This window comes from Macrotis lagotis, chromosome 5, assembly GCF_037893015.1.
Source record: "Macrotis lagotis isolate mMagLag1 chromosome 5, bilby.v1.9.chrom.fasta, whole genome shotgun sequence".
NCBI lineage: Eukaryota > Metazoa > Chordata > Mammalia > Peramelemorphia > Peramelidae > Macrotis > Macrotis lagotis.
The window spans coordinates 196551346-196576561 of NC_133662.1; the positions used below are offsets into that span (position 1 = coordinate 196551346).

At 33.5% G+C, this 25216-nt stretch overlaps 1 protein-coding gene across 7 annotated transcripts in view; it reads left to right on the forward strand.

Moving 5' to 3' along the window:
• The window catches only part of PTBP2 (polypyrimidine tract binding protein 2), a 119357-nt gene that overhangs the window by 71691 nt on the left and 22450 nt on the right, over window positions 1-25216 (forward strand). For 6 of the 7 annotated variants that reach the window (XM_074188234.1, XM_074188229.1, XM_074188235.1 and 3 more), the window contains 5 exons: window positions 1212-1384; window positions 2430-2573; window positions 6796-6960; window positions 7044-7154; window positions 19393-19588. In XM_074188234.1, coding sequence (XP_074044335.1) covers window positions 1253-1384; window positions 2430-2573; window positions 6796-6960; window positions 7044-7154; window positions 19393-19588 — 748 coding nt within the window. In that variant the 5' untranslated portion in view covers window positions 1212-1252. The remainder of the gene's footprint in view (window positions 1-1211; window positions 1385-2429; window positions 2574-6795; window positions 6961-7043; window positions 7155-19392; window positions 19589-25216) is intronic. The other variant, XM_074188233.1, reaches the window with a different exon arrangement.

A 25216-nucleotide genomic window follows, 5' to 3' on the forward strand; every position in this document is an offset into this window, starting at 1 on the left:
AAAGATGGAAGTCACACCTAAAGATGTCTCTAGAAGAGGCCAAAAACTATCTGTTTTCCTTATGCTTACCCATTCTTTGATTCATACTCTAGATAAGTCATATCACCTACTATATTGATTTTGGGGCAGGAGAGGGGTTGACACCAAAAAACCTGAGCAAATTTCTTGTTTTTTATAACTGTGGGTTTTCTGATAAAATATTGGGGATTTAATAGGAGTGTTTGGACTCATATTCCTTCTCCTTTGACTTGTGATAAATATGAAGCTAAACTAGAAAGGTGATAGTCATAGATATAACTAAGTAGAGTGAGAAAAGATAAAAAAAGAACTTGGGATAATATAACAATGTTGCTTATTGAGAAAGATCAATATATTTGGTCACATTCTTTCCCTTGAAACTAATTGTGGATATCCTTATTTTGTTTTAAGATTTTCCTCAGTTAAAATTGTAATTTAAGTAAAATATTCTAATATCATATATGACTTTTCTAATTTGTATTTTTCTGTGATAGTGGTACTAAAATTATTTGAGATACAAGAGTAAGAAATGGACCTTTGAATCCTAGATGGGGAAACTCCCTTTTTTGCAATTTATTGTGTGTCAGAAACTTGTACTTAGATCTTAGTGGCTTCAAGGCCAGTTCTCTGTATACCAGGCTGACACTTATCCCTTGATGATATTATAGAAGTAAGTAATTTAATATGTAATCTTCTGTCCACAGTGTTTTTTTAATAGATTCTTGAATTTTAATTTATTTTTCTTCACATATTGATCATTTGTCTTTTTCTTTATGGTTCAACACTAAGTTTTTTTTTTTTAATTTTTGGCAAGACATTGGGCTTAACTGACTTGCTCAAGTTAAGTAAATATTAAGGGTCTGAGATTGGATTTCAACTCAGATCCTCCTCACTCCAGGGTTGGTGCTGATTCTATCCACTGGGTCACCTAGCTGCCCCTCAACACTTAACTGTTTAGCAATGTTTTTCTTAAAAGTTGATGAAATTATTTTTTCATTTCTTTGAGAAACAATTTCTTTCAAATGCAATCGTAGCATCATTCATAACTATTTCTTAAGTATTTGACATTTATTTGACATTTCAATATAGCTTGGATATATTCTCATTTATAATGAAAATATAATTTTAAAATTTGATATTTGTTAAATGTTAATATAAATTCATATGAATTTTAATTTTAATATATCTTTCAGCCAATGGTAATGACAGCAAGAAATTTAAGGGAGAAGATAAAATGGATGGGGCCCCTTCCCGTGTACTTCATATTCGAAAATTGCCTGGTGAAGTGACAGAAACAGAAGTTATTGCGTTAGGCTTACCTTTTGGTAAGGTAACCAACATCTTGATGCTCAAAGGAAAAAATCAGGTATATTTCTTTTAGGGCTATCTCAAACACCATGTTTCTCATCAGATTTAAAGAACTAAAAAATTGAGACCCTTGGAATTGCTGTACCCAGGAAGAACAGTAACCTGGTTATAACTTAACTGATCACTATGTGAGAAGATAATGAATGGAAAGGGATTTGTTTTAGAGATTGAGATTGTGAAATAATATAGAGGCAAGAAATTTTTTATTGAAGTATTATTATTACAGAGGGTAGAACCTCTGTGGTAGGTCATTTGATAAGTAAAATTTGGTTATAAGGGATAACTGGAGAATTTAAAAAGTTAAAAGACAAAAGCTTATTTATTATGTCAAGGTTTTGTATGATAGGTTTTCTTAAATTCCCAGAGAAGTTTGTTTCTAATCTTTGCTTTTAGAGAGGCACCTAAATGCTTGGTGTTAAAACTAAAGATAACCAGTGCCATAGAATAACAAAAGAGATTGTCTCTTAAACAGGACCTGTTAAAATCTGATATTTAAAAAAATGCAGTTTTTTTAAAAAAAATTTGTATGTCAGTCTCCCAGATTTGTTAGCATTTCTCTTTAGTGATCTGCTGATACTGAATGTCAAATAATACTCTAAATTTTTTCTAAACTAGATTATACTTATCAAGTACAACTAGTCAGTATAACTATTAAGTTAAACCAGTTTTATTTATTTAAAATTAAGAATGTAGAAAGACTTCAATTTGCTGTATTTTTAAAAATTTATAAAAATGAAAATATTTTGGCAATGAGAAGATTAAATTTTGACTTTTAACTAGCAGCATTTTTGAGAAAAGTATTTGAAAAAACTTTATGTAGAGAGTTAAAATGTGGAAGGCTAACAATATAGTTTATTTTTCACTATGAATTTCTTTTATAACAATTTTTTGGGGCTTATTTTTGAAATGAAAAAGTGTGGAGTCATCTAAATGGGAACTAAAATGTACTTTATGGTGGTCTCTTCATCAGTTAACATGTACCATATTGATATTGAAGTTTGTTTGAAAATAATTTATAATTAAAAAAAGTTTTTTTACCACAGGCATTTTTGGAACTAGCTACAGAAGAAGCAGCTATTACTATGGTTAATTACTATTCTGCGGTGACACCTCATCTTCGAAACCAACCTATATATATCCAATACTCCAATCATAAAGAATTAAAGACAGATAATACATTAAACCAGGTATATATATATATACATATATATATATATTTGTGCGTGCATGAGTGTGTTTGAATTTAAATACGTATGTCATATGATATTAAGAATATGAATAAATAGGTTTTTAGAGCATCCCATTTTGATCAACTGTGCCCCACTATTAGAAACCTGATACAAAAAAAATCTTAGAAAAAAGTGATTCAGTAGGGAATCATTATTGTATTGAGTGAAACTTGTACATTTACACTTAGTTGATTTGTAAATATTTGCTATCCAGCCCTTTCATAAACTTGCCTTTAAATCAGAGGAACTTGTAGTTTGAAATAGTTTATCAACTTATGAAGTCCACCAAATTAAATTACTTTTTTCTTTTTAATAAATAATAAGGGCTAAATGATGTTCTTCTTTAAAGCATAACAGAAGCTAAACTCTTAATCTCAGTTTAGTAGCTTCATATTTGTTGTGTTGTACATTATGCATTTGGATTCTATAAATACTTTTAGAGGATGTAAAGTTTGGAATTTTGTTGTTACGTACTTACCCAAACCTTCAGTATTTTATTTCTGCTTAGACATTATAAGATAACCTATGCATAAACTCATAGTTATTAGAAAGATATTCTATCATTTCTTAAAGTATGTTGATAGATGAATTATTTAATATTTGAGAAATGCTTTGAAACTTTTCCTTTTCATGTTGTAAGGTGCTTTGAAAGAATTTAGATTTGATGTTTTGAAATTTGCAGAATCAGCATGTTGTTTCTATTTCTACCTGGATATTTTAATTTGAATAATGAGTAGTAATTAAGGACTTGCTTACTGATTAATATAAACCATTCATGTGAACACTGCTGCCAGTGCTTTCAGTTGTCATGTGTGCTTCTGACTTTATTTCTCCTTCCTTTCTCATGGAAAAGCTCATTTAAAAATTTATTCATTATTTCCCCCTAATAAAAACATTTAAGAATTGAGTATTTAATAGATTTGGTCTTGAATGTGAAGAGAAATTATTACTTATGATTGACAGAACAAGAGTTTTAAAAATCACAATAGTTAAAATAAGGAAATAGTTTTAAAGTTCACACCTAGAAGGGCAATAACTATAATAGAGTTTTGTATTTTTTAAAGAATAAGCAAAATGCCTTGGCCCTTAGGTTGTATGTTGGTATGTCCTGGTGCTTGTTCTTTGTATATTTAAGTTTATTCAGACTAACACCAGTTATTCTCCTTCCAGTCTACTCAGTCCTTTTATGCCTTCTTTGTCCTCCTACCTTGTGCCCCTGCCTCATGTCCAGTTTAGCCCTGGGTTCCCACCCTTTACTCTCTGCCTTGGGAGCCTCATTGAAAGATTCTAGATTTCAAACTTGTATTTCTCTAGCACAGCATTCTAGCCTTTATTCTTTCTAACATAAAGTATGTTCTTCTCTTATTTCATGTCATGGACCCTGATCCCTCCTCATTTTTCCATTTCCTTCCCCTTCTATGCAGCCTAGTGGGTAGAGCGCTGCCCCTGGAATTGGGAGGAGTTAAATTCAAACTCCATTCCAATCTAATAAACATTTATTGCCTGCCTGCTGCGTGCCAGGCATGATGCTAAGCCTTGAGGACACAGTGAATAAAAAAGCCTCTCTTTAAGGAGCTGACAGACTAAAAGAGGAGGCAGTTAAATCTGTACTCGGAGTCCCATGGAGTTGAAATAGGCAGAACACCCCAGACACAAGCTAGGTGACTTCAGGCAAGTCAGCCTCTGCCTCAGTTTCCACATCTGTAAGTGGGGATAAGAACAGCATCTCCTCTCTCAGGGTTGATGTGAGGATCTGATGAGATGGAAAGTCCTCAGCCCAGTGCCTGGCACAGAGGAGAGACCCTGTAGACACAGTTGTTTCCTTTCCCCTCCCCTTCCTTTCAGTACTGAATCTGGAACTTGATGCTACTTCCATAAGTGTACTTGTTGCCATTCTAGAATTCCTTACTCCATTAGTTGCCTGTCATGCTCTCTGACTAACCCTTACTGTCTGAGTCTTCTTCTAGGACTCTAGGGCAGCCAAGTATTCTTGGATTAAGTAATGAAGAAATGATTTCATCCAATATTCATTTATGATGCTTGGCAATGCCGCTTTACTTTTATGGACTTCAGTCTTCTTCACAGGAGATATCAGAAGATTGTCTTCTACTTGCTAAAGAAATTTGAAAATCATCAGATTTAATGATTTCTTCATCTCCTCCTTCTACTTCTCAAAACTTAACATTATTATCACCCCTTCTTTTCCTTTCCCTCTATCTTACCGAAAGGATTATTCCTCCCTTTTGCCTATTACAGCATCCTCCTATTTGATCTGCTTGTCTCTAGTCTCTTCTTCTATATCCATCCGTCACAAAACATTCTAAAATCAAAATTGACTTTGTCACTCTTCAGCTTAAGAAGATCTAGTGGCTCCTCATTGCTTCTGGGTTCAAATACAAACTCTTTTTTGTTTGACCCAGTCTGGCTCCGGACTTCTCACCCTTGCCTTTTTTACTTTGTGTCTCAGACAACCTGACTCACCTAATGTTGTTCATTCATGGTACTCTTCTCCCCTGACTACACAGACTGTCCCTCATGCTGATAACTACTCTTCCCTCAGCTTCCCCTCTTAGAATTCTCTGTTCTTCAAAAGTTAGTTCAGTCACCTCCTCCAGCATGAGTTTTTCTTGATTGTGTTAACTCTCAATCCCCGCCCCCCCTGCCCCCCCCCCCCCCATTTACTTGAGGTCAGGGTTTTTAGGATTTTTGTCACCTGTAACTGCACAGTGTTTGACACATAGGTGCTTAATGTTTGTTTGCTTGGTAAAACTACTACCCCTATATGTTATCTCTGCCCTTGATCATATCCCAGTTTTTTCTTCTAGTAATGGCATCCTCTGTCTTCTTTTCATATTTCTATAAATATTCTTTATTATTTTTATTTCTAAAAGAAATTTTACTTGATCCTTCTAACTCTTCCAGATGCCTTCTCACCTATCTCTGGCCTTTTATTGGCAAATTCTTATACAAAGTTGTCTATATTCTTTTTAGCCTTCTGAAATTTAAACTCTGCCTATTTTCAAAGTAACTAATGATTCAGTTGTCAAAACCAGAAGTCTCTTTTTCAATCTCTTTTTTAAAAAATCTGTGCAGTATCCCAATTCTGGATAATTTTTACCTCTGTTGGTTAGTTAAATATAATCTCTTTGTCATCTTTAACTGCCTCTTTACTAGTTTGTTGTCTCCTTGATCAATTTAAATTAATTTAAATTTTCCCCTTGTCTTATGTTTTCAGTCTCTATCTCATCAGTTGGTTTTTCATATTTAAATATTTCTCTTGATTTCTGAGAGGATCTCCCCTTCCCCTGCAAAGTTAAACTAAAAAGACTTCTCATTGACTAGAGCAGGATTCTACTGTATACATGTGTGTATGCATGCACATGACTCAAACATAGTTATAAACACATGCAAAATTATAAATATGAATATGTAAGATTTCCATTTACACACATGCATATACATATTGTACACAAAACTTCAGTAAAATTTTTTTGGCATAGCATACAAAAATAACTTGTCCTGTCACTGTCACTCCATCCTCACCTCCTCACTGCCCCCCAACATCTATTCATATAGAATCCCTTCACAATCTCAGTCTTGTAGCTTCAACTATTATTACTTTTTTACTCAACAATACATATGTGATGTAGCAGTAGAGTCAGAGTGCAAGGTACTTAACCTTTCTGGCTTCATTTCCATACTTTCTTAAATTAGAGTTTGGGTAAAATGACTTCTGAGGGCCCCTTATAACTTTATATTTTATGATAATTCATATTTCTAGCCTTTACTATTTTCCCACGGTTCTGTAGCTTTTTCTCTTAAGTATTATAGCCCACCTCCTCCTGGACATCACACTAGTATCTCAAATGAAGATATATTATACTGTATTTATTCATGAATTTCACTTTGGTACCAAAATGTATTGGATAGTGTGGGTTAGAATACTGTTAAATTGCTCAGGGATATTAAGTTAGATTTTCAAGTAAATATATATCTATATCTATATCTATCTATCTATCTATATCTATATATCTATAGATATATCTATAGATATATATAATATATATATGTGTGTATATATATATATATATATATATATGAAAATAAAGGAAATATTCCACTAAATTAAAGTGAAATAGAGTGCTTTTCTTAAAAAAAATTTTTTTGCTTTAATTTTCAGCGTGCTCAGGCAGTTCTTCAGGCTGTGACAGCTGTACAGACAGCAAATACCCCTCTTAGTGGCACTACAGTTAGTGAGAGCGCAGTAACTCCAGCCCAGAGTCCAGTACTTAGAATAATTATTGACAATATGTACTACCCTGTAACTCTTGATGTTCTTCATCAGGTAAGCTCTTTTTATTTGTATAAACAAGTAATTCAGAATATTTATAATAGATATGATTGTAATTTATTGTTTTGATATGACAGATATTTTCCAAGTTTGGTGCTGTATTGAAGATAATCACATTTACTAAAAATAATCAGTTCCAAGCTTTGCTGCAATATGGTGATCCAGTTAATGCACAACAAGCAAAATTAGTAAGTTCAGATCTTTATAAACGTTTGAAATCAATTTCATTTTATTTTCCATTCTGAGTTCTTTCCTCTCCCCCTTCCATTTTAGAAGACAAGAAAAACAAAACACAGTTCAAATTTGTATAGTCATATAAAATAAATTCCATTAGTCACATCTAAAGAAAATGAAAAAAATAGTATGCTTCAATTAATATTCTGAGTCTTTTAGCTCTATTTGGAGATTGATAGCATGTTTTATCATAAGTTCTTTAGAATTGTGCTTGGTCATTTTGTTAATCATAGTTCCTAAGTCTTTTAAAGCTAATTATCTTTGCAATATTGTTGCTTTTGTATAACTTGTTATCTTGATTCTTCACATTTCACTTTATATCATTTCTTAGAAGTTTTCCCAGATTTTTCTGGGAAAAAAATCCCCCTTTTCACTTCAGATATCTCAGGGAGAAAGGAAGGGAATTAGTATTTCTATAGTATCTCCTATGTATGTATGCTATACAGTGCCAGGCACTATACTGCTAAAAACTTTTTTTAAACATGTCATTTGATCCTCACAACCTTCGCAGGTAGGTGTTATTATGACCTCCATTTTGTAGTTGAGGAAGCTGAGAAATAGAAGGGTAAGTGACTTGCCCAGGAACACACCCATTGAACTTAAATCTGCCTGACTCCAGGACCCATGATCTCTATCCACTGTGTTACCAGGTGTCTCGTTGCAGCATTAGCTGCCTCAGTAGTTTTGTTTTGTTTTTATCACTTTTATCAGAATTTGTTTAGCTGCTCTCCCAATTGATTGACATTCTCTCCCACCACAAAGTCCAGATTTAAAGGTCCTTTTCTTTTGTTCCGTTTGGGGGAGAGATCTAGTAGCATTAAAATCAAATGTTTGTATATACATGAAATAATACTATTTAGTTAAAACTAATTAAATTAATCGATTAAATTTAATTAAAACTAATTTGGTTTTTCAAGATTATACTTTTTTATGTGATGGCTTTAAGCAAAAGCACTGAAGTGTACCCTTACTGTTAATAAAAGTTGATTCTACCAAATGTCCTTAGCAATCAAAAAATCTGAAAAAATGAAGATTTATATTACTTTAAGATTTCTGTAAATATTTGTCAAATTTAAAAGTGGATATCACTGATAGGCAATATTATAGACTGTACTCTATTATTAGAGCATGTATGGTTTCCCATATGTACCATCAAGTACTATATCCTTATTTATTCTATAGTTTAAGAAACAGGCTCCTCTTGGTTTAAGCAGGACATAAAGTTCCTATGTAGCAGAGCCAGGAGTTCAACCGAGTTCTCCAGTTGTCTCTTAAGGATCATAGAATCTCATAGTTGAGGGTACCCAGAGGCCCTCTAGGACAAAGCATAAGAATTACTTCCTTGGAGTAAATGACAAGTCACTTAACCGTAATTGAAGCTCTTTCTCGGGGGTTAAGCACCTAAGACGCACAGTCTATTTCCAATAATTATAATGGTAGTGTGGGGACTTTCTAGATTTTAAGACTTAGGTTTATAATTTCCTCACATTACTCTTAGATTGTCTGTCTGAAGCAAATACAAATTTAATCCCTTTTCCATTGATCCAGTATACTTGATGACAGTTATGTTTTCCCTGAATCAGTCTTTCTCCAGTTTGAAAATCTCCAATTTCTTGAACTGATCTTTATATGTTATCTCTAGTCATACCTCCCTATCTTTTATGTAGAGTTGCTTTTTTTTTATCCTTTTTTTGTGTGTGTGTGTGGGGGAAATGCAATTAGGCCACATAGTAAGTATTAAGTGTCTGAAACTGGATTTGAACTCAGGTCCTCTTGACTCCAAGGCCGGAACTCTATCCACTGTGCTGCCTAGCTGCCCCCTAGAGTTGTTTTGTTGAACCCAAAGCCAAGACTTTACATTTTAGCCTGTGAAAGTGTTTTTGTATCCTGTGTCAATATTGGCTATTTCTCCCAGATGTGTCCTCTAAAATTTGATAAACATGACACAAGCAGCCCAAGACCAAACATATGTTCTTTTGACTCCTCTTCAGTCTTTTCAAGTTGACATTGAATCATTCATTAATGGCTAATCTACACTCCTCATCCTTACTTTGCTATCATTTAACCCACATCTTCTCCACAGGAATAAAATGAAAGACTATCAAATGCTTTGCTTAAATTTGGTTAAACTATATCTAGAGGATTCCCCTGATTTAGTAGCCCTATCAAGAAAAAAGAAATAGTCTTGTTTGACCTGCCTGTGATGAAATACCCATCAATAACATATTCTAGTATTTTTTAAGTAATCATGCCCTGGGGTAGTGGATAGAACAGCAGCTCTGGAGAGTTCAAATCTGGTCTCAGACACTTTAAAATTGCCTATCTGCGTGATCTTGGGCAAGTCATTTAACCCCATTGCCTTAAGTAATTTAAAAAAAAATCATGCCCTCCTTCTACACCCCAACTGTGTAGACAACTCTTTTTTTAATTTGAAAATTGGGATTATATTTGCCCTTCATCCTGGGATACCTTCTGTGTTCCCATTATCTTTCAAAGATAACTAAAGTGGTTCATAATCCTATCTATCTGGTAATTTCCTATAATGATCATTATTTATCTTTAGTATCAACTTCCTGTTAACTATATTTCTATATAGTTTTCTGAACTTTTATTATTCCTAGCATAACAGTGCTAACACATCATTCATACTTATATACCTCCACTAGCTACCTGTTCTTGTTACCATTTCTTTTGAAAATACAAGGTAGTGAAATTTGGAATCAAAGGATGGATCTGAATTCTAATTTTATATCTGCTATTTAGCTCTGTGACCTTTGAAAATTTCACCTAATTCCCCTGGAGTTCAATTTTCTCGTCTGTAAAATTAAATGAATTAAGTAGATGACTTTTATGATTTCAGTGTCCCTTCTACATCTCTTCAATCTATGATCACTGGATAAGTCAGTAGGAGAGAATAAGTTTCTGTAATTTATTCGATACATTTAAGTAACATCTATATATCAGAAATACATTAATATAATTCTTAAAAGTAAAATGACTTGTTTACTTGTCTTTTAAAATTCTCTGTTTTTTAAAGTGGGTGATAAATGAATAATTTTTCTCTATAATTGAAAATACTAATTTACATGTTTAAATATATTGTTTTTTCTATTGCATACCTTTTTAAATTTTTTTTTTAGTTTTTGCAAGGCAGTGGGGTTAAGTGACTTGCCCGAGGTCACACAGTTAGGTAATTATTAAATGTCTGAGGTTGGATTTGAACTCAGATATTCATGATTTCAGGGCCAGTGCTCTATCCACTATGCCACCTAGCTGCCCCTGCATACCTTTTTAATTTTTTTTTTGAAGTTAACTAAGTCCATCTTGGAATCAATTATATGTCTCACAATAAAATAACATTTGCTTTCAATTTAAAGATAGAAGTTGCAAAAATTATCACTCATTTTACTTTTACTTATATTCAAGGCCAAGTGATGGTTAAAAACAAAACTTACTCAGTGGTACTATAGCAAGAGCATTGTATCTGGTTTCAGAAAACCTAATATTCAGACTCCAGCATTAGTACATGCAACATCTGACTTTTAGTGCAACAGGCTCTCTGAGTCTCATATATAAAATGAAGAGATTGAATAGGATAACTTTTAGTTATCTCCTATCTCAGTTCTGTATCACATGATTTCTGTATTCTATTAAAAATACAAACCAGTATCATGGCATTAGATACATACAACATTTCTTCCCTTGTTTGTCAAATTTCTACCCAATTTTTAAAGGCCAATTCAAAATACTTCTCTGTAATACTTTTTCTTAACCCCTGAGCTGGTAATCCTTCCTTCTCATACCTCATATAACTCTTTGTTGACTCTCATGCATGTCTTATGTAATAGGTAATTACTATATTAGTTTCTTATTCCCCCTTTTACTTTTTAAACTCCATGAATGAAAACCTTTTTTTCTTTTTTTCTTTTTTTAGCAGATCTTAACAATTCCTCAATTGCTTAGCATGCTGTTTATATTCAGGAGGCACTTAATAAGTGTTTTGAGTTTTTTGTCATTCTTGATAGCCAAGTTCTATTTTGTAATATAGCTATTTGTATTCCTTTATCCCATGCATCCCTGTTGGGCTAGGAGAAGGATATTTGAAACAATTTTTTTATGTATTTTGTTATAATTCCTGTGGGAAAAGTAAATGACTTTACATTCTTATGTGAAGTCCAGTTGAGCAGTTTTCAGTTAAACAAATTTTTTTAGTTCCCTAGTTTATGTTAGTAATATCTCCTTATATCTTTGTTGTTGATAATAGCTAATTTTTATATTGCACTTTTAAGGTTTGCAAAGTACTTTACATGTATTATCTCATTTGATCCTCTCAACAACTCTTTCAGGTAGGTACTTTCATTATCCCTCTTTGACAGATGAGGAAACTGAAGCAGTCATTCAGCAACATTTCTCAAACTTGTGATATGTGCCTATGACATCAGGAATACAAAAAAGAATGGAAGGCTACCCTTTCACTCAAGGAGTTTGCAGTCTCATGTGGGGGAGACAACATACAGTAGTTGTGTACAAATGAGAGAGATACAGGATCAGTCAGATAGAACCAACAGAGGGAACACACTAGCATTACTTTGGATGGAGAAAGGACTTTTTTTTTTTAAGGTTTTTGCAAGGTAAATGGGGTTAAGTGGCTTGCCCAGGGCCATACAGCTAGGTAATTATTAAGTGTCTAAGGTTGGATTTGAACTCAGGTACTCCTGACTCCATCCAGGGCTAGTGCTCTATCCACTTCGCCACCTAGCCACCCCAATGACTATAAATTTTAATGGGAGAAATGACATATAAACAATGATGTGTCTTTGTTTAACCATTCACCACCTATCTAGTTAATCTGTATTACACACACACACACACACACACACAGAGAGAGAGAGAGAGAGAGAGAGAGAGAGAGAGGAGAGAATGAATCTGTGGAGTTACCTAAAGGTAGAAGTCAGGGAATCTTCTTGCAGAATATGAATATGGGTGTTGGTTGAAGTCTTCAAGGAAAGGCAGGAGCCAGAAATAAGGGTGGTCAGCCAGATCAAAAGGTGTGGAGAAAGGAGATAAGGAATCAAGGAACTCTAATTGCATCATGTTGGAAAATGTAGGAAAGAAAGTAGAGAACTTTAAATGTCAAACAGAGGACTTTATATTTGGTCATTCAATCAAAACATTTATTAAGAGGAAAATTATTTGCAAAGTGAGGAAGCATTTCTTCCTATTCTTCTGTAGTCCCATATGAAAAAGTCCGTAATGACATGTACAGATACTTCTGTTTGTGTATAAAATACATATGCACACACATAAATATGCTGAGAAATTTTATTTCTTGTTTCAAGACCCCTAAACGAAGTTCAGCAAAGCTCCTTATAAAAGTTGTTTGTAAGATGATGAATTTTTTTTTTGTTCACATTTAGCTTTCAAAGAGTAGGTTATAGTGGGATTGCCATTTGTTATATCACAATTCCAAATATCAACCAAAGTGCTCCTTAATATAAAATTTTTTTCCTTTATGTTTGTTTGGAGTTGGAAACCTATACAAATCCCTCTGTTCAGAGTCAATAGTTTTCAAGTGACTTGTGCCTAAATAACTTTTTCGCACTTGTGGCAAATAGTATATCCTAGATGTTATAGTATCCACTTATGTTATACTTTTTGGAAATAAAACTAGACTTTAAAAAAAAAATTTAACATCAGTTGATCAGAACCCTTGACTAAAATTAAATTTTTTTTTAGCCATTTCTAAAAGAGATCACTAGAAAATAAGCTGATGCCAGGATTTATTAGGAATTGGGTGGAAGGAAATAAAATAATACTATTCATTATATAAGTGACTGGGAATCAATATTCAAATAGACCGGTTGAATATACTTTCTTTGAAGTAGAAAATTTACTTAAAATAATGAGAATTGGGATTCAGAATGATAACCTTCAGCGTTTTTATTTCTGTGATAAATATAAAAATTTGTATCACTTTAACAAAATGAACTAATACTTTGTAACACATTTGTAAAGAACATAAACTGAAATAGGATTTTCCTTTTTAAAATTTCCCTTACGTTTTGTTATAACTAATTTCCTATCTATTTATTTATTTTGATTTTGCAAGGCAATGGGGTTAAGTGGCTTGCCCAAGGCCACACAGCGAGGTAATTATTAAGTGTCCAAGGCCGGATTTGAACTCAGGTACTCCTGACTCCAAGGCCAGTGCTCTATCCACTGTACCACCTAGCTGCCCCTATATTTTATATTTCTATAAATTTTTCAGAAACATTCTTCTGGTGCCATGCCTGTAACGTCAAAGCTTTTTGTAAATGATTTTAGCTATGCTTCCCTTATCCTGTTACTATTTTATTTAGATCAAATTGTCCTATGGGGCTGATAATATAATTATGTCTCTATCCTCTAAAATGATCCTTTTGCTTATTAACTAAATCCCATAGATTTTGTAAAAAAAAATTATGAACTTTGTAACCATGAAAAAAGAAAGGTCTCATATTTTTGAGATTCTCCCCATCCCCACCATGACCCTTGAAAAAAATTGATTTGCTCCTTGATTTTCCACCAAAATGCTTCCTATTCATGTTTCTTCATTATCTTTCCCAAATTTGTTCACAATATTTCCTCGATATTTTTCACCTAAAATATCTTTTTAACATGCAGTTCATCTTTTGAGTTGCCCTTTCTCACCCCTATATTTAAAATGATTTATTCAAGAACTTACCCCCCCCACCAAGTCTCAGTGATTTCTATTTATGTGATCAGTTTTAAAAACAATATGATTTAGGATTTCTAGTTTTCTTGCTTATTGCCTAAACTTTGGATATTTTTATGTAGACATTTAAGGTTAGGGGATTTTATGAAAAACTAAATTCTTCCTTTCTTGGATTATCTTGTGTATTCCAGAATGTATTATTCTTCATTCTGGTTATTGAAGCTGCTTTCTGTGGTATCAGGATTGAGAGAGTATGTGGTGTTGTATGTAATTTTGTGTCTGTGTGTGTCTCTAAACAAATATGTAGTCTTCTTTCCCTCTCATTCTTTTTAGTTGGATTTGCACGACACCTGGTGAATTAACATTTTTGCAAACCTTTCTTATGTGAATTCTATCCTTGATAAGAATTCTCCCCTCCCCTTATTTTAAACTGAGGTTCAACTTAAAGTCATCTTTTTAGCAATGAGTTCACTTTCCAAATAAGTTTTTCTCTTCTATAGTCTGTGCCTTCAGTGGGCAACAGGAAAATACAACCTCTGCACCTGTTCTTGCCTAAATTTCATAATTGTTGACAGTACTTTATAGGATTATTCTGGCAGCATCATTTATGTTCCTCTAAATCAGTAGACGTCTATAATTGTCATTTCTTTGGGTAAAAGTTGAGAGGTTCTTATGTCTTAGATATATATTATAGTAGGACAATATACCTAATGACTTCAGAACCTCGTGATGTCAAAACTATTTTCATAATAATGCTAAGACATTATTTACCTATTAAAATACTGTTTTGTTTTCCAATTTTATCTAAGGTCCAATATTCTTCATATTTTTTCGAACAGAAAGCATTTTAACAGATTGAATTGAGAAGCAGATATGAGACTTCAACTATTTTCACCTTAGCCAGACACCAAAGATTTGCAAGCATGAAAACAATTCTACTCTTATTTACAGTTTTTAGTTTTGGAAAATATGTTATTTGTTGTTTTAAAAATATTATTTATATTAACATGTAATAGATTTGTTACTATTTTTGAGTTACTATTAAAAAATTACTTGTTTTGATTTCTAAATATTGATACTGATAATGCACATAAATAAAAAATACATAATTTTTTGAGTATGAAGGAATCCTTAAACCAAAAAGTATGACTAAAATTGTTATTTTTATTATTGTTATTATTTATTATTGGATATAAAGCACTAAACTTGAATTCAGAAAGATCTAGATTCTTAATTACCACCTTAGTCATGTGATCCTGCCCATGTCCCTTAACCTTCCTGTCTCTTGACTGATTAAATGAGAAGATTTTGATAAGTTCTTAGATCCCTTCTTGTGCCAAATCTTCTGTGATCTTATGTTCCTTTGACTCACCAAATGCTAGTACTCCCCCCGCCCCACACACACACACTTTTATTCTTACTGGATGATCTCTCACCTGCTGACTTCATTGACTCTACTTTGAAATTCTTTTGAAGATAACCAGCTGTCTATTTTGCACGTTCAGCTTCCTTTTCAGAAGAGAAATACCTATCTCTGAAGCTAAAGTTGTATGGCTGACTTTGTCTTCCCTTTTCTTAGTCGTAACACTTCATCTTACAGCATCCTGATAAGGAGGATCATGTCTCCCTCCATTTCAGATTTCTTTTCTTCCCCCCATTTAAACTATACTTTTTTGATTGAGGCACTCTTCAGTGTACTTTTTCCTTTACCTATTGGAGCATAATCATCTGTCTAAAACAGATTATAATTGTTAGGTAGATAAGTGATTCTACATTGTATCAGAAATGTTAATAATGCATGTTTCATTCAAATCACAGCAGAATTTTCCCTGTTTTTCACTCTGAGATTTTCAGTTGCTTCCCCTTTAAAAATACTCACAGATTACATAGCTGTGTGGCCTTGGGCAAGCTACTTAACACCATTGCCTTGCAAAAACCTAAAGAAAAAAAATAGGTATTTTTAGAAAGTACTTATATTTGGGGTAGTTGGCATACAGGATAGGATCCTGCCTCACACATAAGTGACTGTGTGACCCTAATCAAGTCACTTAAACTTTCATTGTTCCAGATAACTCTCTTAAGACAATGTGTTATAGAGAAGGTACTATTTAACATTGGTAGAGGAGGCAATTATTGTATACAAGCTTGCCCATCTTGTCTTACTTTCTTTTTTCTTTATTTTTTAAAGATTTTATTTATTTTGAGTTTTAGTTTTTCCCCTAATCTTACTTCCCTTCCCCCCCCCCAGAAAGCAATTTGTCAGTCTTTATATTGTTTCCATAGTATATGTTCATCCAAATTGAATGTGATGAGAGAGAAATCATATCCTTAAGGAAGAAACATAAAGTATAAGAGATAACAAGTTCAGATAATAAGACATCAGTTTTTTCCCCCCTAAATTAAAGTTAATAATCCTTGGTCTTTGTTCAAACTCCACAGTTCTTTCTCTGGATACAGATGGTATTCTCCATTACAGAGAGCCCCAAATTGTCTTACTTTCTTGCAATATTTCCAGCACTTCATCACCTTCAATGCTTTAAATTGGCATCAAAAAAGTACTGGTAGAACACTGTCCACCCATTTGTCATCCCTTGCTTTTGTCAAGTGAACAGCACAACTTCTTTTTCTGTCTTATAATTCTTAGATAAAATCTTCTATACTTGTTCTTTGACATTCCTCATTAGTTATGTTAAAGCCTTCTTAGGCCTGCTATGTACTTTTCCATAATTCTACATGATGCTCATACTTGGTTCTACAAAGGTAGTGATGTTCAAAGTCTTTTTTTTTTATTTTAAGGCAGTGGGTTTTAAGAGTGACTTGCCTAAGGTCATATAAACTAGGTAATTATTAAGTGTCTGAGGTCTGATTTGAACTCAGGTCCTCCTGACTCCAGAGCCAGTGCTCTATCCACTGAGCCACCTAGCTGCCTTCCCATTTTTAAAGTCTTAATGCCTTAGTGCCTATAAGATATATTAAAAAAGATAGTACTTTGGTATTGTGATAATTTAATTAATAAATTAATAAATTTAACCTAACCCTTTTTTTAAACTGAATTCACTGAATTACCCATCTGTATTGTCTTCTAAGACCTGCTCTACTGTTGGACATGTTCTTTGGCATGTTCATTCAAAGGCATATTGAAATCAGGAAAATAGATCTTTATCTCTTGGTCTTTCCTGTGTGGTTAGACAGCCACTTTGAATCAATAAGACCCTATTCCTTTATTGTTAGACAAACTGCTTATGGGTCTTAGCACTTCAAAAGCTCCTAAATTCTACAGTCAATTATCATCTTTTATTTAATAACTTGACAGTTCCATTCAACCTACTTAGTTTCAGGAACTCTACTGCTTTACTCCTATATTTCCCCTGCAACAACTCATTTTTTATCATTTTGTTCCAACCACCCAAACTATTTCAACAATTTACTTTATCTTCCAGTTATTTCGCTTAGTTTGGTCTTTCCAACTGCCTTCTCTAGTCCTCTCCTGCTCTTAAATCCTCTTTAATCCTCTACAGTAGGAAGAAAAGAAGCAAGCAAGAAAGGAAGCTTCAAGTTCCTACTATGTGCCAGCTATCTAATTTTATCCTAACAACAACCCTGTGAAGGTGCTATTATTATTTCCATTTTGCAGGGTCACAGAGTTATAAAGTGCCTGAAGTTGGTTTTGAGCCCAGGTCTTCCTGACCCCAGGTGCAGTACTCTGTCCTTTATGCCATCTAGCTACTTTGTTATTGAGTCTCGTTCAAACAAGAAGTACAGTTTCAACTTCAACTTCAATTTTCCTTAATTTCTTTGCCAAGTTCTGCATTCTGGATCACTGGTCTAAATTACTTACGTAATTTCCTTTCCCTCTTTAAGTAGGTCAAATCTCTTCTCATCTTTTGTTTTTTTTGGACCCATTTTTCATATCCTTCCCTCAAAAAAGCCAGAAATATAATTACATGTTAGTGTCTAGGAAACTATAATTTATCAATATGTGGTCCTCAAGCTTTATATTGGTGAGTACTGTTCTGAAATAATTTTGTATTTCTAATACTTTATCATTGTAAAAAGCTGTTTCCTATTGAATAATGGTCCAGACTAGTTGTTTAATTTTAATGATTATTTCTTCACAGCAATTTCTACTTCTTGAAATGCTGTGCCTGTTCAGTTGCCCCCCCATTACCCCCTAAGAAAAGTTACATATGTTGAAAATCAAATAATGCTGAAATTGAACACTCAGGAAATTGAGATCTTCTGTTCCTTGGATCTTAACTATGCAATCTTTAGTATATTGCTTATTAATCATAAATATTTATTAAACACTTGCTGTATGCAGGGCACTATGCTAAGGATACAAAGAAAGACAAAAAGATAGTCCTTGCTTTCAAGGAGCCTGCAGTCTAATAGCAAAGACAACATGAAAACAATTATATACATACAAGCTTTATATGGGATATATTGAGAATGGTTATCCTATGAAGTTTTCATCTTGAAAACAGAATGTGAGTTTGTTCTGGACTGCCTTGATCATATAGCTACTCATCTAGCCTAGGAATAATTCCTAAAAAGTCATAAATCAGTCTGGTACAATCTAGTAAAATATATAAATCAGATATATATTTTCCAGTGATTTTTTAAAATTTATCTAGAATCTCATAATTATTAAGATAAATAAAATGAATATATTTTTAAAAATTTACTAACATAAATAATTTTTACTATGAATAATAAATCTTATGTTGAAAATGATAGTTTGTATCTTTATTTAAAACTTTCACACATTTTTACTTTATTGAATTGTTGAATGCATGGACATATGAAATTATGAACTAGGTTTATGTTTTCTTCCATTTATCTCTACCAAGTATCATTTACTTTTCCTGAATTTAGATATTTTTCTTCCTTACCTCTGGAAAGACAGTATTTTGACTCTTCAGTTACTTTATAGATAAATCTACCAGCAGGCAGATCACCCCTACTTACTCTCTTCCCCTCACTGTCTAGTCCCTTTTTTTCCCATTTTTCACCCATTTTCCTTTTTTTTGGTGTTTACTTAACATATTAATTTCTTTTTCTTTCTTCATTTAATTATATGGTTCTTTCTTTTTTCCCTTTTTTTTCCCCATTTAAAAGAAATCCATTATAATATTGTAAACACTCATTTTCTAGCTTCAACATCTTGTTCATAGTAGACGTGAAGTAAATATTAACTAATTTATTAGTAATCATACTTATTGGTTGGGAACAGTGCTTCTTGAGTAGATCTCTGTAGTCTGAATCATAATTGCATCTTGATTTTTAGTAACTATTCAACAATTTTCTTGATTACTGTCATTGTGCAAGGTTGTCTACAAACTTTGACATGTGATTTGTGATATCTTTCTTGCTGAGTATAGTATAGTTTTTCCATTGGTTAGCTTTTGAAAATTAATATTAATTAAATTTTTCCTAAATTGTGTATTGCTAAACTAACATTTTGTTCACTTTTTCAGGCTTTGGATGGTCAGAATATTTATAATGCATGCTGTACTCTAAGGATTGATTTTTCCAAACTGGTAAATTTGAATGTAAAATACAACAATGATAAAAGTAGAGACTATACTCGACCTGATCTTCCATCTGGTGATGGACAACCAGCTTTGGACCCAGCTATTGCTGCAGCATTTGCTAAGGAGACATCTCTTTTAGGTATGGATTTTGCTCCTTGAAATATTTTCTTCTCTCTTTGTTTAATAGATAGGTACCATTTAAACTATATGGTATTACTCCACAGAATCAGTCCTTTAAAATGTTGGTAAGTTGTTTTTGATAGTTTTCATTTTTCTTTGTTAAGAAAGCACATGAATGTTATTTGGTCAGAGCTCTAAAGGTCCTTTGCAGGTTTCATTAAAAAAATACCACAAAAATACAAAGCAAAACAAAAATCTTCAAATATGCTTTTGAAGAAAGATATATTCTGATATATACCATAATTGTCTTTTAGCATCTGGTGTCCTTGTGCATGTTCTTAAGTGCTAATCTTATTTTCTTATTTAGTACAGATAAAGCAGATGGAAATTATGCTATGGGGAGAAATGGCATGTGTTTATATATAGCATTTCATAGCCTCTATTTTCATATTTGCAAGGTGATCCTTACCGACTTTGCTTATGGTTTCTTTGTTTCTCTTAGTATTTTAGATTTTGTTGGGGGCATTTGAAATGGTATTCATAGTTACTATAGTAATGACTTCTTTCTAATCAAAGAAAGATTATTATACATTATATATCTTTATATTATATATATTTCCATTTGCTTTATTTTTAAATAAATATTTTTATTTGAATATTTTTATTAGCCATACTATATTTAACTGTTTTTACAATTCAGCATATATATGTATTATCTATCTATCTATCTATCCATTTATTTTAAGTTTTTGCAAGGCAGTGGGGTTAAGTGGCTTGCCCAAGGCCACATAACTAGTTAATTATTAAGTGTCTGAGGCCAAATTTGAACTCAGGTACTCCTGACTCCAGGGCCAGTGCTCTATCCACTGCACCACCTAGCTGCCCCTATTATTTATTTTCTATCAAGGTGTTATTAGTCATAGAATACTAATTTAGAAAACAATTTTAGAGATCATCTTGATCAGGGATTTTTAATCTAGGATCTGTGAACTTATTTTTTAAACATTTTGATTATGGCATTTTGATATGATTGACTTATTTTGTAAATCTATGTATTTTAATTTATGCATTTAAGAGAATTATTTTGAAAAAAAATCCATAATCTTTACTAGATTGCCAAAGTGGATCATTGATCTATCCCATCTTGCCCTCAACCCCACCCCCACCCCACCCCCAGATATACAGGCTTGTAAAAGTTCAATAATGTGATTAAAATCACATAGTTAGCATGTGGCAATTTATAAAGTCAAACCTAGGATTCTGATTATTTTTGATTAATTTTCACATACTTGCATTACTCATTTCTGTAATCTCCCTTGAAGTAAAAAGCATATTTTGAACCATTTTACATTCAGTTCAAAAGTGAAATGGGTTGCTTTGCAAGGGAGTGACTTACCCTTAACAAGGGTCTTCATTAATGACTTGGTGTCTATTTGTGGGGTATTTTTTAGAGGACATTAATAATAACAGCTACAGTAATATATACCTTACTCATACTGATTGGGTTATATTTTTTCTTTTTGATCCATTCCAGCTTCTAGATGATATGATTCTGCTATGGCTATGTAAAAATAGTGGCCAGGTGACCCTGCTTGAAAGTATGTGCATAATTCTGTATAGGGAGACAGATAAATAGATAAGAATCATCTGGGGCCATGAAAGACAGTGTTAGAGTCTAGTACCTTAGGACCTTTTGAAGAAGCTGCAGGAGCTTCCCGTAAAGTCTGAGGTAGAGTCTTTCTTGGCAAAGATTTTTTGGTAACAGAAATTCTTCATGGCCATCTCAACCTGCATGTGCATATGTGTGTGCACACACACACACACACAAACTCTTAGACTGACATTCACTTTCTTGCTCTTTGGCTTGCTTGCTCTTTCTCTTGCACCTGGATCTATCCCCCCTCTTGCTGCTGCCACGCCCCCACCCCCAATGGAACTCCTGGTGTGAAATTTTATTAAATGCCCTGGTATTATAAAGATTGGCAAGAGATCCAAGTGGAGGCAGGACATGACATGCATTCTTTCTGACTCCTGAGGGTCAGTCTTTAAAAGGCTTTGTGTGTGTGTGTGTGTGTGTGTGTGTGTGTGTGTATATTTGTACATACAGTTTTTTTCTTTTGACTTTAGACATAACTGGGTGTTCCCTTCCTAATAAGTATGTTGATATGCCATATCTGGTTTTCATCATAAAGTTGAGAGACTTTTTGAATGAAAACTTACTTTTGTTATAGAGGTTGAGCAGAATTCCCTTTCTGGCCTAGTTGGTCCTATTTTAAACCAATTCCTCAAAATAGCCATTGCTTTGAATTGAGAGTTGACAAGAAGTATTGTGATTTGTAAGATTTTCAGGTTATAACAGTGTACCCCCCGCAGTAAATTTCAAGTTATTTCCTGAGATTCAAAGGAATTCATAGCTGAGAGCTGCCAAAATAAATGTGGGTAGTTTTCAGTAGATATGGATGACCGCCAGCATATGTGGGTAGTTAAATTTTTTTCTGTGCTTTTTTTATGGATTATGTATTTCATATTCTGCCAGTTTTTTAATGTAACTTTTTAAAGATATTTGTAGTTCAGTTCTGCACACCAGCCTGAGGTTTTTGTCAAAATATCTTCCAATATTTAAGGTTTGTTTATGGTACTTCTGTACAAATTGTTTTTTTTCACCTTGATAATTTTCTGACATTATTTCAGTTCAATTTGACAACTATTTATTGAATACTTATTATTTTCACATTGTTCTGGCATTATGTATGAGTAGCCAATGTGTACTGAAATTGTTGATTAGTAGTGATGACATTTGGCTTATACTCTTGATTCTTAGATTGCTTAATGTAACCCAATGGATTATATACTTCTATAGAGAGCAAAAAATAATAGTTTTTTATAAAAGAGATTAAAAACTCGAAAAGCTTGTTATCATATATGATGAGTAATTAGATATTAGAAGTATATTTAATGCTCCTATGGAAATTTTAACTAAATTTGACTTGGTTCCCACAAAAATATTTTTGAAAATCTGTGAATTTGGTGGATAATTATTAATTCCATTTCACTACTAAGTGTCTCCTATGTGAGTGAATGAATGAATGAATGAATGAAATAATGAATGAGAAAGCATTTGTTAGATATTTCACTGTGTTCCAAGCATTGTACTATGTTCTGGGGATATCAGTACAAAAGATTCTCAAACTTACATTCTAGTTGGGGAATATAGACTATAAAGAAGAGTTCATCAGCTGGGGCATTAAATGGCCAGGAGTCCTTAGGTTACATTGTTTGGTCAGGTGATGTTTCAAGTGGTCCAGAAAGGTGCAGAAGCAGAATTCTTGATTAAGGTCTAGAAGACCCAGGAGCCCATGGCAGATTGAACAGTAAGGCCTTTTGGTCCTTCTCACTAGGACTAACTGAATTGGTGACTCATCTTGTCCAAGCAGTTTGATCAGACAAGCAGCCTTCATTTTGTGTAGCTTAGGGGTAGGAAAAGGAAGTGAGGGGAAAGGAAAATGAGAAAGGACACTGATGGGGAACGGTCATATCTATGCTTTAGCATCTGGATTTTTTGGGGGGTATTGATTCATTTATTTGCTTATTCTTTCATTTATTTATTAGGAAGATTTTATTTTGAATTTTGCAATTTTCCCCCTAATCTTGCTCCCCACCCCCCAGAAGGCAGTCTGTTAGTCTTTACATTGTTTCCATGGTATACAATGATCTAAGTTGAATGTGATGACAGAGAAATCATATCCTTGAGTATGAGATAGCAAAATTACATAATAAGAAAACTTTTTTTTAAAAATTAAAGGTAATAGTCTTTGTTCAAACTCCACAATTCTTTCTCTGGATAACAGATAGTATTCTCCATTGCAGACAGCCCAAAATTGTCCCTGATGGTTGCACTGATGGAATGAGCAAGTCCATCAAGGTTGATCATCACTCCCATGTTGCTATTAAGGTGTACAATGTTCTTCTGGTTCTGCTCATCTCACTCAGCACATCTGGATGTCTTTAAAGTAGAAAGACTTTGTGCTATGCACAATTAAGAATAGAATAATGAGGGGCAGCTAGGGAGTGCAGTGGAAAGGGCAACTGCCCTGGAGTCAAGAGTACCTGAGTCCAAATCCGACCTCAGACACTTAATTACTTAGCTGTGTGGCCTTGGGTAAGCACTTAACCCCATTTGCCTTGCAAAAACCTTTAAAAAAACCCCATATGCACACACACACACACACACACACACACACACACACACAGAGAATAGAATGTTGAGTAAGACACCTTCCACTGTCACCATTGTCAGGTTGCTTAATCTCTTGGAGCTTCTATTTCCACTATCTCACAACTGTCTTATGAAGAAAACATTTGTAAAATTTTAAATGTTGGGTTTTTTTATTTAGGTTTTTGCAAGGCAATGGAGTTAAGTGACTTGCCCAAGGCCACACAGCTAGGTAATTATTAAGTGTCTGAGGTCATATTTGAACTCAGATCCTCCTGGCTCCAGGGTTGGTACTCTATCTACTGCACCACCCAGCCTCCCCTAAATGTTGTTTTAAATTCTCTATATTCAAAAAAAGATGAAGAGTAGTATATTTTCTAATATCTGCTTTAAAAAAACTTGTAAAGATTTATTAGTAACCTAGGTTTATCATAATGGTAAATTTTTTTTATTACCCCTGCCATTACTCAGAAACTGAAAACTTTTCCACATAAGGGAATGATCAAAGCAGTAACTGTACTCCTCCCCCACTTATGCTCATGCCCTCAGATGACTTCTCTGTTGTGCTCCACAAGATCTCAGTTTCTTTCTAATAGAAACATTATTTCCAAAACAAGTGTCTTGCTCCTCAAATGTGGCTATACCCTAAAACTATCTTTATCCCCTTTTTCTCTTTATATTCTCACTTGAAGTTTTCATCCAATTGTGTTCTCTGTGAAGATGACTCTTTAGTCTTTGCTGAACTCACAAGTCTCCATCTTCATTGGACATTTCCAGTTTAAGTACTATAAATATCTCAACCTGAACATAACCAAAATAGAGCGCATTACCTTTTCTCCAGGTGTGCCCCTATTTCTGATTTTTCCTATTTTTGTCAGTGGTTCCATTATCTTTCCTGTCATCCAGGATTATATAACCTCAGAGTTATTCTCAAGTCTTTGATTCTCCCTAATTCCTTATATCCAATAATTTGCTGTATTTTGTTGGGTTTCTTTTCCTTTATAACATCTCATATATCACTATTCTATACTCTACCAGCAACCTTGGTTCAGACCCACAAAACCTCTTTCCTGGATTATCACATTAACCTCCTAAATAGTCTCTTACCTCAAAGCTTTTCTTCAGGGTATGGTCCACTTTATATAATTGCCAAAGTAGTATAATAGTATTCATAAAGTCTGTGTGTGTGTGTGTGTGTGTGTGTGTGTGTGTGTGTGTGTATGAGAGAGAGAGAGGGAGAGGAGAGGAGAGGAGAGGAACGAGATATCCAGGGGTTCATTCTTTTTTGAGGAAATGAGATGTGATAGGATTAGGAGTACAAATATAAGGGTCAGCCTTAAGCAAAAAGGGATTATCTCTAAGTCAGACTGGAGAAAAGAAGAGGATGGGAAGGTGGTGTCATTTTCATCTTGCATCTTGGGTGTGGTAAGCCTC